The 12,592-nt window shown below is 44.2% G+C and overlaps 1 protein-coding gene across 1 annotated transcript; it reads left to right on the forward strand.

Moving 5' to 3' along the window:
• The first annotated feature begins 200 nt into the window (after positions 1–200).
• Positions 201–11,159, forward strand: LOC103393600 (retinoic acid receptor alpha-B-like). The gene is made up of 9 exons (XM_008330612.3): positions 201–1,818; positions 7,408–7,562; positions 7,716–7,857; positions 8,488–8,648; positions 8,740–8,916; positions 8,986–9,190; positions 9,286–9,353; positions 9,692–9,782; positions 9,862–11,159. The coding sequence occupies exons 1-9, from the start codon at positions 1,611–1,613 to the stop codon at positions 10,128–10,130; spliced, it is 1,476 nt and encodes a 491-aa protein (XP_008328834.1). The 5' UTR covers positions 201–1,610; the 3' UTR covers positions 10,131–11,159.
• The last annotated feature ends 1,433 nt before the right edge of the window (positions 11,160–12,592 follow it).

A 12,592-nucleotide genomic window follows, 5' to 3' on the forward strand; every position in this document is an offset into this window, starting at 1 on the left:
CTCACAGAACCAGAACCAGAACCAGAAGGTCTTGAATTTGACTCCAGAACCAGAACCAGAACCAGAAAGTCTGAAATTAAAGAAGTTGAATTTGACTTGTTTTAATGTTTTACTTTCAGCAAAACATCTTTGTTTTCATATAAAAACACACGCCTCTGTAGTGTAAATATTAGGGCTGTGTATCGAGGAGAATCTGGCGATACGTATCACGATACAGAGGCCAATGATACAATGTATTGTGATATATTGCGATACTTTAGAGACAGCAATATATATTGAGTTTTTTACAACTATTTAATTGCAGTACAACTATCATCATAGCCAATATAAAAAAAATAAAATTGTTAATTATTTCACTGTGACCCGGCACCACACGACCTGTGGACCGGTACTGGTCCACGCACCAGAGGTTGTCTACACAGCTGAATGTTCTTCCTTCTCCTTGTTTCTTTTCAGTCCCTGCCAATCTGTAAACCCAGTCGACCAAATGAACCGAGCACTAATGTAGCGTCACCTCTGACCGGTAGGTGGAGCACGTGCTCAGATAGAGGAATAGAGAGAGAGGGAGGAGAGAGAGAGAGAGAGAGGCCGTGGAGTACAGAGCGGAGGTTACCACAGGACACTGCTCCTGTGCCGCGGCTGAACCTCGACCACAGCGGGGAGAAACAGCTCCACGAGCCGCCGCCACTTCAACCTTTGGATTCAAACCCTCCGCTTCCTGGACACACAGCGGCAACTTCAAAGTCTCCGCGGCCACATTTGACGCGTTTGTTTCATTCATTTCTTTTTTTCCTCCTGTTTCCCCCGTGAACCGGAGCAGTGACGAGGTCTTCACCGTGGGGTTTTTTTTTGTCTTCTTACTTTTTCCGCCTTCGGCTTCATCTCCATTTGTCGCCTGTGTCGCCTGCTGAGCTGCTGCTGCTGCTGCTGCTGCTGGGGGCGACATTAAAGACAGTGTCGGCGACACGCCGCGTTGGATTCAGCCCACAGCAATTAAGTCACATGTTAATTACGATATTCACTTTGAGCGGGCAGCAGTGAAGTACACGCCGCCACAGCACCGACACTCTCGGTTCACCGTCACGGACGAGGGGTGTTTTTGAGGCTTGAGCTGTGACACTGCGCGTGTTTGTTCCGCATATTTTGAATTAATGTTGTTGTTGTTTTGAATCGCTTCAAAGGTAGTGGAAGTCAAACCGCGGCGGCGGCGGTGAAGTTGTTGACACTTGTAGCTTTAGACCAATCAGAGAAATGACCGTGGAAATGTTGTGTTAAAGAAGAAGAAGAAGAAACTCTGAAAAAGGCTTCAGAGTAAAACTGTGTTGTTCCAGGGGCTGAAAGGTCAGCGGGATAGGTCAGCTGTTTGTTTCTCCTCCTCCTACTTTTCCTCCTCCTCCTCCTCCTCCTCCTCCTCCTCCTCCTTCACCCATCAGTCTGTTATGAAGATGTGAACTCCCTCCCTCCCTCCCTCTTTCCTTGGCTTTCTCTCTTCTCTGGCCACTTTGATTTTTACCCCGTCCTTCTCCTACCCCCGGTGGCTGCCAGAGGGATCAAAAACAACAACACCCCCCCCCTCGTCCTCGTCCCCCGTCCTCCCTCATCTGTTAGGGATGTACGAAAGCGTGGACGTTGTGGGTCTGAGCCCCAGCCCCGGCCGCAGCAGCAGCCCCAGCCCCGGCTCCTTCCTCAGCATGGACTACTACCACAGACCCCCGGGGCTCGGGGCGGACAAAGTTCTCCTGGCCGGGGTCGGAGGACTCCAGAGGACGTTTGGAGGCTCGCTGGTGTCCAGCAGACACTGGAGTGGATCCTGTCACTGTGAGTGTTAACACCAGTATTTGATGATGAAGATGATGATGATGAAGATGATGTTTAGTTTTATTCTGTAGCTGCAACTTTTCAGTTTTGTACCAAGTCACATGTGAAAACCTTCCAGTAACTTCTACAGAGCTGTAGCTGCGGCCAGTGTTTACGTATATGTCGACGATTACATCGAGTTTTAATCAAACTTTTTTTTTTTTAAACTGACTTCCTCAAGAACTCTGTTCTGCCCTCAAACCTTGTTTTTATCGCTGACGTTTTGTTTAGTTGTTTTTTAAACTTTTCAAGGATTTTGATTGGCTGTGGTTTGAGACAGAGTTGCTAGTTTAAATTCTCATGTTTTTTTTTTTTCCGTAAACAAACATCACGAACCCGTACAGGTCTGTGTTCGCCGTGTTACAGTTTCACATCCTTCGTAACGTATCCCAGAGTAACGTGTTACATTCGAGGGACTGTCTCGTGATTTAAGAAAACACAAAGGTTAAACACAGCAGAAGTGAACGCTCCACTTCCTGTGTAACCATGGCGCCGAGCGCATGCTGATCTGTCAGGCTGCGCCTGATACTGTGACTAATCCTCCGTGGAACACAGAAATACACAACCAACCGTTTTTACTGGACTCCAACTCCTCCGTCGTCCAGTCAGTTGATGACATCATTAAGAGAATGATTTAATTACCATCAAGTCATTGGTCCGAGGATTAGCCGCGGCCGTAATCCGTCGTGATGAATGTGTTCGTTGCTGCACGCTGGGAATTGTGCCAGTGTCATTCCCTCTCGTCTGGTATCGGATTTCCCAAAATCCTCTGCGACAATCCTCCATAGATGCAACATGAAGCCGGCGCTGCTGAAGAGAAACACGTTGGTTCAACCTCCGGGTTGTTGGTTTTTTTTTTTTTTCTGCTCTGTTCGTTAGAACGGCGTTCGTTATCCACGGAATTGACGTTGTTGAAACAGAGATTCTGTTGAAGCGTTTTATCAGGTGATGATTCAGAGTCTGAGAGAGAATTCAACAGAAGTCACCGGAATATTAATGTTCACTTCCTCAGTGTGGAAGGAAAACGACATGAACTGTGTTGGTTATTCCAGTGTGGAAGGAAAACGACGTGAACTCTGTTGGTTATTCACTCTGAACTGACCACCGGTGTGAATGTCAGTGTGAATGAGAGTGTGAATGAGAGTGTGAATGAGAGTGTGAATGTCAGTGTGAATGATCCACAGATAAACCAGATTATTGTCAACATTAAACTGAGACCAAATTAACCAAATATAATACATGGTCCCTGAACGCCCCTTGTTACAGACACTCCACCTAGTGGCCACCCAATAAAAAAATGTATTTATTTTTTTAAGGGCTGTTGAGTCTGTGATGCAGGCCTGGAAAATTATTGATATTAGTGATTAATTGATTAAATGATTATCGTCCCAGTCCTATGAACATTCTCATATATTTATATTTTTGGTGATTTTATCGACTGTGATTAAAATCACCTCATCTTTAAACCAAAGTCACTGATCGACTCGACTCGTTCAACATAGAAATATAGAGGCATAGAATTCCAGGAAGAGCGAGGGCTCCACGTGAGCCCCCGGTGGTCAGAGTGGAAGCTAACAGTAATAACGTGTCAATGTCACTGTAACACGGTCGTTGCACAACCAGAGTGAGGTCATAAAGAGAGAGAGAGAGAGAGAGAGGGAGAGTGAAGTGTGCTCTGGTCAGTGATGAAGAAACACAGAGAGAGAGAGAAGCTGTGTGTGTGTGTGTGTGTGTGTGTGCTCACACTGTGGTGCAAGACTGGAATGAAAGTGTTCACCAGTTCAAAGGTCAGATGTGTACAGGCACACACACACACACACTGCTCCACCAGCATGTACGCTTCAATATAATGTATGTATATATGTGTGTGTGTGTGTGTGTGTGTGCGTGTGTGTGCGTGCAGCAGGGTTTGATCCACAGCAGTGACTCACTGACCATCAGGAAGTGACCTCCCCGTCTCCCCCTTTTTATTCCTCCTCCCCCCTCCTCCTCTGCCCACTCATCACTGCCCTGCACTGAATGACCTTTCCTCTGTCCCACGGACACACACACACACACACACACACACACACACACACAGAGTGACGCACTAACCCATTCACTCACAGTTTGTCTGGGAATGTGAGACTCTACTGACCAAGTTAGACCTGAGTGTGAGTGTGTGAAAGGAGGAGGAGGGGGGAGGAGGGGTGAGGAGGGGGAGGGTGGCGTGTCAGTGTTTGTACGTGACACACAGGTGGAGAAATTTTTTCATATCAGAGTCCGTTACAGATTTTTATTTCATGACTGCTGTTGATTTAACGCAGCTGGACATGGGTGGAGAAATTTTTTCATATCAGAGTCTGTTACAGATTTTTATTTCATGTCTCTGAACGACTGCTGTTGATTTAACGCAGCTAACCACAGTGAGGTCTTTGACAGACGACCGACCGACTGACTGACCGACCGACTGACCGACCGACTGACCAACTGACAGACCGATTGACTGACCGACCAACTGACAGACCGACTGACTGACTGACTGACTGACTGACTGACCAACCGCTGTAAACAACCTCCACTTGGCGGCCGCTGCGTTACATCCAAAGTCTTACACAGAGTAGCCAAAATATTTTTTAAGTACCGGTGATATGACCGACGGTAAATACAGCAGCGCTAACCCTGCTAAGCTAAGTCCAGCGTAGCGACTAAGCTAACAGTTTGTGTGATGAACTGAGCTGTTGAATATTCTCATCAATTTGATGAAATTATTATTTTAAATGGTAAAATGCTAATGTGCATTTGATTCCACCATGTGCCACTAGAGGGAGCCCAAGTTACACAAGTATGTAATATTCTGAGTTAGAAGATCCTAATGGAAAACCAGTGGTTTCCAAACTATGGTACAGGTATCCCTGGTTGTACTTGGGCTCCCTCTAGTGACGGATGGGGGAAATTGGTTTCAGTTAGGAGTTGGTGTATTTTTTTGTTAATAATTAGTCCAACATACAATCAATTAATAAATTAATCAGTGGTAGATAGAGTCAGAGAGACGTGTGTTTTCTGAAGTATTATGGGCTGTAAAATTACACAAGCACAGGATTAAACCAAATTGGTTTGAACAGTTTTTAAACCAATCACTGGCCTGGGTTTTATCAGTTGTTCCTTCAAGATAAGAATCCACAAAGTTCAAAGATTCTGCTGAAATTCATCACCATGACATCAAACCTTCTGCCGTCGTCAGAGTCGACCTTTATTCTCGTTGGTCTCAATCAGCTCGTGTCATAAAATCCACCACAGCAGGTGCAGGCGTCGTAAAAGTAATAGGTGAAGTGTGAAGAGGAGGAGAGAATCACAAATGTCAGACCACCGCAGACTGACACAGACCGCCGCAGACTGACACAGACTGCCACAGACTGCTACAGACCGCCGCAGACCAACACAGACTGACACAGACCGCTGCGTCTGTGTTAGAGCTGTAGTTTGATCAAATTCACTGTTTCCTGTGAATCATCCTAAAAACTCTGCCCTTTTATTTCAAGTGCGTCTGTTGCTTCTAGTTGAAATTGATTTCCTGTGAAAATCAGTACCACAAGGTGGCAGTAGTGCAACTTAGTGTCTGATAGCCGCTTTTAGAATCAGAAGAACGTGCAGGGCTGCGGACAGAAAAGTCTGTCAAAATATAAATATTTCTGTTTTATTCAGAAGGCATAAACAATTTTTTAATTCAGTTTGATTAAAACCAGACTTTTAAAATACAAGCAGTAGAGGAAAAATTAAAAGGAATGAAACAAAACAAAATTTATTTTTTTAATTTAGATTTTGTTTTAACTGATTCTTAATTCTGTCATTTTTTGTTGCTCTGAGCAAAAAAAGCCTTTTGTTTTAACTGATTCTTAATTCTGTTGTAAAAATAAAGAAACAATTTTTGTTGCTCTGAGCAAAAAAAGCTGCAGCCGTGAACACAGATCTGTGTCACTGTTTGAGCTGTGTAATGGGGGGGGGGCGTTCACACTCGTCCCTGTGTGACCTCTGACTCTGACCTTAGTCACTGCTTCACCCTCCAGTGGTTTTAGGCCTGAACTCTGTCGCTGTTGGAGCTGATTTTTATACAAATGAATTCTGAATATTTAAATTGACTTTCTTTTTGACTCTTTTACAAAAAAAAAAACTTGAACTTTGTTCATCCCATATTTGGGAAATTCTTGTGTTAACAGCACATCTGCTGCATCAGGCTGCCCCCTGCAGGCGTCAAGCTAGTTCAACACGGGGCAACAGAACAATTGATTGTTGTTGTTGAATAATAACAGCCCCAGTATTGATTTAGGACAGCACTAGCTCACTGTCCGATCTGAAAAACGACAAAAAGATTTGTTTCAATTTAAATTTAAAATTATCAAACACCAAACTCCAGAAGCTGATTTTTTTTTTTTCTTTCCTGCGGAGAATCTCGACTCTGAAGCCGTTAACGTCGTACACCTTCACTAAACGACTCGTGTTCTTAATTGGACGACGTTACTGACGGCTACGCACATTTGACGGTGAAATATTGTTAATTATCAGAGTGCTGCCGCTGCTAAATATAGTCCCCCGCGTGTCACATGGTGTATTAAATGTCAACACAGTCATTTGAATAAAATTTATATCCATTGTCTGCATGTTTGGAAGCCCAGCGTACAATTCAGCGCTGCCATCTGGGGGAGGCCATAAAACATCTCCCCCGCTCTTTTATCACCTGCAGATGTCTTGGTCGTGACAGAAGAATGTTCTGACCTTGAATCTCGTCTCTTGGACGCTCGCCAGTTTCCTAATAACCATAAAAACGTCCTGGAAATTTGTTAAACACTTAACACTTCCTGTTGCAAAAAGGATCGAGCGCCGTGAAGAGGAGTTTATTGGCTGAGGAAATATGAAAAGCACCTCTGAAGAAGGTGAATATTACAGGTGTTACGGTAATCCACGGCCTGTCGTTGGTGTTTGTCTGTATTTTAATTAAGCCAGTCCTGGTGACTGTCAGAGGGGGGCGGGCCTTAAGACCCTCATCAGTTCCAGGTTCCATCAAACATTCACACCTTCATTCACGCCTGTGATTAGTTACGAGTAAATGACTGATTTCCTGGAGAAAATACCCGGTCGACTTCCTGCTGTAAGGCAGGAGCACCAACCACCCTTCCATCGCGTTGCCCTCAAGTTTAAAATTTCAAACATGGCCGTAGCTTCAATGACCTCCTCCTCCTCTAGAGGTCCTCACTGACTCCCGTTCTTCCTGTTGCTACTGTATTGTGCAAGAACTCTGGATGATGTGCTCCCCCTAGTGAGAAAAGCAGTAACTGCACCATGAAGGCATTTTTTGTTTTTTATGTTGGCGGTTGATCGTAGAGGTTTTCAACCTGTCGGTTCTCCTGACATGGTTCCACAGTCCTTCCAGATGTGAAGACGGTGACCTGGACGACCTGTGGTGACACCAAGACCTTCAGATTATCTTTATCCCATATATGTCATCACTCTGTCACCTGATTATAATCCGATCAAATTCAAACATTTACACCCTGTTCCTCCTTCCTCCTGCAGCTATAGAGACCGAGAGCACAAGTTCAGGGGAGGACCTGCTGGTGCCCAGCCCCCCCTCACCCCCGCCTCCACCCCGGGTCTACAAGCCCTGCTTTGTGTGTCAGGACAAATCGTCAGGATACCACTACGGAGTCAGCGCGTGTGAAGGCTGTAAGGTAGGCCGTCCGACATACAACATGTATGAGCTGAATGAACCGCGGGGTTAAAGGGGAGGCTCGAGGGGCAGAAATGGACCAGAAGACCGGGGACAGAAATATCAACAGTATATGTTTATATGTACGTTTTTTTTTTTTGTCGTCGTCTGACAGGGCTTCTTCAGGAGGAGCATCCAGAAGAACATGGTGTACACCTGCCACCGGGACAAAGTCTGCGTCATCAACAAAGTGACCAGGAACCGATGTCAGTCGTGTCGGCTGCAGAAGTGTTTTGATGTTGGAATGTCCAAAGAGTGTGAGTGAAGAGGAGCTCGGTTCACACTGAGCCGTGATCTTCCAACACCAAATGGTGTCTGTGCTGCAGCTCATCTTCAAATTCTGATATCTGTCTCCACCTGGTGGCTGTGGGTGGTAGTACATGCCCTCTTTAAACACATTAGGCATTAGTTTTTTTTAGATGTAATTTTAATGTAATGTATGTAATTAAATGTGATGGATGTAATTAAATAAAGGAAACTACTTTTTTTATATATATATTTTTATATATTTATTTATATTTTTGTTTTTTTACCACCCTCTCCCTGTTCTGGTAAACAGGAGCAGTCTGTGACTGCCGGGTATTGAGCAAGCACCAAATTTCCCCTGGCTCCGGGTCAAATTACCCAAAGTGCAGCCCACTTTTTGGTGTTTGGTCAACACACCACAGCCCAGTCCACCCTCAGAAACCATACACTAAAATTCAAACTGACAATTCCATGATCACAGGCCCAAACATTGTTTGCTTTAAACTTGCAGCTTTTCCTGGAACACGATAAATACAAATTCATGCAGTCACAAAAAAAAAAAGAAACATCTGTCCTGTCTGAGACGTTAAGTTTTCATGTTGGGTCTAAACCGAGTTCTGTGTCGTCCCGTTCTTCTTCAGTGGTACGGAACGACCGAACAAAGAAGAAGAAGGAGGAGAAACGGCAGGTGGAGGTGGAGACCTACGTCCTGTCGGCTGACACCGAGCTGATGATTGATCAGGTTCGACGAGCGCATCAGGACACGTTTCCCTCCCTGTGTCAGCTGGGAAAATACACCACGGTAAAAAACACAAATACTACTCTGGATGATGGATGGATGTTGGTCGTGTTACGGCCTCGCTCCAACCTTCATCTCCACCCTGATTCCACAGAGCAACAGCTCAGAGCACCGTGTCTCCCTGGACGTCAGTCTGTGGGACAAGTTCAGTGAACTCTCCACCAAGTGCATCATAAAGACGGTGGAGTTCGCCAAGCAGCTCCCGGGCTTCACCACGCTCAGCATCGCCGACCAGATCACGCTGCTGAAGGCCGCCTGTCTGGACATCCTGGTGAGTTGGACGTCAGACACCGACACCGTCCGACTGTACAGTGAGTGAAGACCAACGTGTGCTCCTCAGGTTCTGAGGATCTGCACTCGCTACACGCCGGACAAGGACACGATGACCTTCTCTGACGGTTTGACCCTGAACCGCACCCAGATGCACAACGCTGGGTTTGGACCTCTGACGGACCTGGTGTTCTCCTTCGCCAACCAGCTGCTTCCCCTCGAGATGGACGATGCAGAGACAGGACTGCTCAGCGCCATCTGCCTGCTGTGTGGAGGTACTGCGTCCGTTTTTTTTGTTGTTTTTTTTCCAGCATCTTGATGCCACGTGTGTGTGCGACAAACATCCTGAGTGTGTTTATTTTGTCTGCAGATCGACAGGATCTGGAGGAACCAGAGAAGGTGGATGTTCTTCAGGAACCAATGCTGGAAGCTCTGAAGGTCTGACCTCCAGTTATTTTTACTATCAATGATAAACAACTATGGTTTCACACACCAGTATATAGGACAGGGGGGGGGGTGAGCCGACCCCCCCCCCCCCACCCCCCCCCCCCACACCTCTGCAGTAAATGCTTCTGGTCTCCAGGCAACGACTGATAGAATGGATTTATTTTCACAACTTTTTAAAAAGGCAACTTAATGCAGGCCTCTACTGTGACTCTTTGGCGCCCCCCAGAGGAGGCGCGCCTCACCTCTTGAAAACCGCTGATATAGGAGAACATGTCCAGTGTGTATATTTGACAGTACTGTATTAAAATGAAATGATTTTGTGTGTGTAGATTTATGTGAGGAGGAGGAGACCGGACAAACCCTGCATGTTCCCCAAAATACTGATGAAGATCACGGATCTACGCAGCATAAGTGTGAAGGGTGAGACACACACACACAGACACACAGGTTTGGTTGGTTGAGTTGTTGCTTCATTAACTGATGTTTTTTTTTTTTACAGGAGCAGAGCGAGTGGTGACACTGAAGATGGAGATCCCTGGATCCATGCCTCCGCTCATCCAGGAGATGCTGGAGAACTCCGAGGGTCTGGACAGTCATGGTACTGCAGGAGAAAAGGGGGGAGTCAAATGTAGAGGGGAGGTCAGGGAGGAGGAGGACAAAGACGTCAGGAGCCGTCGTAAAAGTCCATCACGGAGAGCCAGCCCCTTCCTGAGGCCGTCACCTTCGCCCCGCTCCCCCTCCTCCCCCTCCTCACCTCCCTGCACCTGAGGAGCCGCGCGCTGGGCACATTTTCTCCACACAACATTAAATGATCAGCAGGAGGACAGACGTCAGGATTCAACAGCCACAAACTACAGTCAGAACTGTGAGGTCACACAGCCAATGAACTGTGAACGACTGCTTTGAATCCAGATTTAAAAACAGACAAAAAAAAAGTGGATTTTCCTTTTCTTTTTTAAAAATTCTTTTTTATACCGTCTTAAAATGTAAATTATTTGCAGAAACTTAACGAAGGCTCACGTCTGTGCTCTGAGGGACTTCTGTTATTTTATACACTCCCGTTCTCATAGAACAACATATATATATATATGTATACATATATATACATATATATGTACATGGTAATACATTTCCTGCAGGATGGACAAAAGCAGGTTTTTTGTGAGAGTTTTCTGGTTAAACTAAAAAAGATATTTGATCAAAAAAAAGAAATCTGCAGAGTTTTATGTCTGTGTTTTTCATCCTCCGTTCTCTCTGTCCAGACCTTGAGCTTCATCTACATGTCATTTGCGTCGTCACACAGGAATACTTGGATATGCAAACCTACCATCAGCTCACAAATGTTTGTCTGTTTTTGATCTGCAACTCACTTTACCTCATGTGCAATAAATAGGTTGAACTCTGACAGAGCAGCCGGCGAATCAGAGCGGCCGCTGAGGCTCATCACGTCATCAAGTGTTTTCACTTTACCTGCTGTTGTTGACACTGTGACTGTATGATTAAATACACACTTCTTTGGTCAGTTTGATTAGTGTGTGTTTGGTGTCAGAGAAACTCCTCCTAAACCAACACCATTCAGTAGCAGTGGGTTTAAAACATGCAGTGTGTTTTTGTTTATGACAGTAGAAGGGATCAGTACTTCAAATACTAGTACTTGACAACTCAAATAACAACCGTAGGTTGGTTAACATTTACAGGAACGTCCATCTATATCAACATCGCTATAAAAACTGCATTGATACAAAAAGAAAAGTCACAAAAGTAAAAGGTCACAATTAAAGAAAGAAGAAGTTCAAATATTAGAAGTGGAGTTTTTCATCATGTGTCACTTCCACCACAGCAGTTTTGGTTCACGGACACAAATGAATGGTTGACACAGAGTGTGCTGTGTCACAGTGATCTCATTTACATCCACAATGTGTCTAAGTTTGCAGATGAAAGGGGAACATGTGGCCCCGATGTTTTTAAACAACATTTTTAGAGTGCAGAACTGCAAATGCTGTGCTGAGAAATGCCCTCCCCTGGATTCCTGCTCGAGGAGTTTCTTCACAGCTAAAGTGAGAAGATCTGCCTCCAGCTGCAGCACACGCTGTTTACACCAGGGCGGCTCACCTGCTGTGGTCAAGATGTTCCCGCCTGGAGTCTTCACCGGTGAGTCAGCAGTCTGGGATTTATCTGAACATTTATTTGATCAATACATATATACATATACATATTTTTTATATATATATATTTTTTAAATGCAGCAATTTTTGTCAAAAACTTTTGGACCAAATTCACAATAGTGAGTACTACTAGGACTAATATTTATACTAGCTATGCTACAATAGTTATATAACATAGTAATATATTCTTCTTTGTATGTTAAATATGAGGAATATATTATATACTCTCTATATATGTATTTATATACATATATATGTAGAGTATGTTAGTTTCCTCTTTTTTCTATTAAGAAGCCAAATTTGTATAATTACACACATGATATTATTGATAATAATAACAAAATAAATATTTTAATTAAATTCTGCAGCAGACTGAACTGAGAAATACAAAGTGGGAAGTAAAACTTCAGAGCAAAAGATATAAAAATAAACCAAAAACTTCTTATATTTTTATCTTTGTTCTTCTTCCTATCATAAATCATATCATATGTTTCAACATAATTAAAACAGCTGAGTACTGCCACCTGATTCTCTATCATGTTAGTCGTATCTACAGATGTACATCTATATATATATAAAACATCATAATATTATATCACTGTTAAGACCGTCATAAACATTAAATGTGTTAAAATACGCCGAGCCATAATGTCCAGTAAAATAACTTCACGTTTGCACCTAAAAAAAAAAAATCCACGTAGAAATCTGTTTAGTATTCACCGAGATGTGGTTTATTTAATGCTATGATGCTTAATTGCAACCGCCAAACCGATTACACTGAGTGGAGCGGTCGACCGGACCAAGATGGCCGCCCCGCGGCTCGTTAGCGCTAATAGACCGGAGCGGTCGATGTCTGTGGAACCAACTACAAGCTATTAGCCAACTTAGCTAACGTACGGTGAGCTACGCGCTCATTCCTGGACATGTGTTGTTGTCGTGAGTTTCATGACGGAGACTTTTAATTCTCTAAGACTCTGGGATTTTAACAGATGTTTAGCCAATGGGATTAAAGGTGATAAATTTAACACGGAAATAAATAAATAAAACAAACAAGGAGACCTAACT

The sequence above is a fragment of the Cynoglossus semilaevis genome, chromosome 17 (genome assembly GCF_000523025.1).
Source record: "Cynoglossus semilaevis isolate Cse_v1.0 chromosome 17, Cse_v1.0, whole genome shotgun sequence".
Taxonomy (NCBI): domain Eukaryota; kingdom Metazoa; phylum Chordata; class Actinopteri; order Pleuronectiformes; family Cynoglossidae; genus Cynoglossus; species Cynoglossus semilaevis.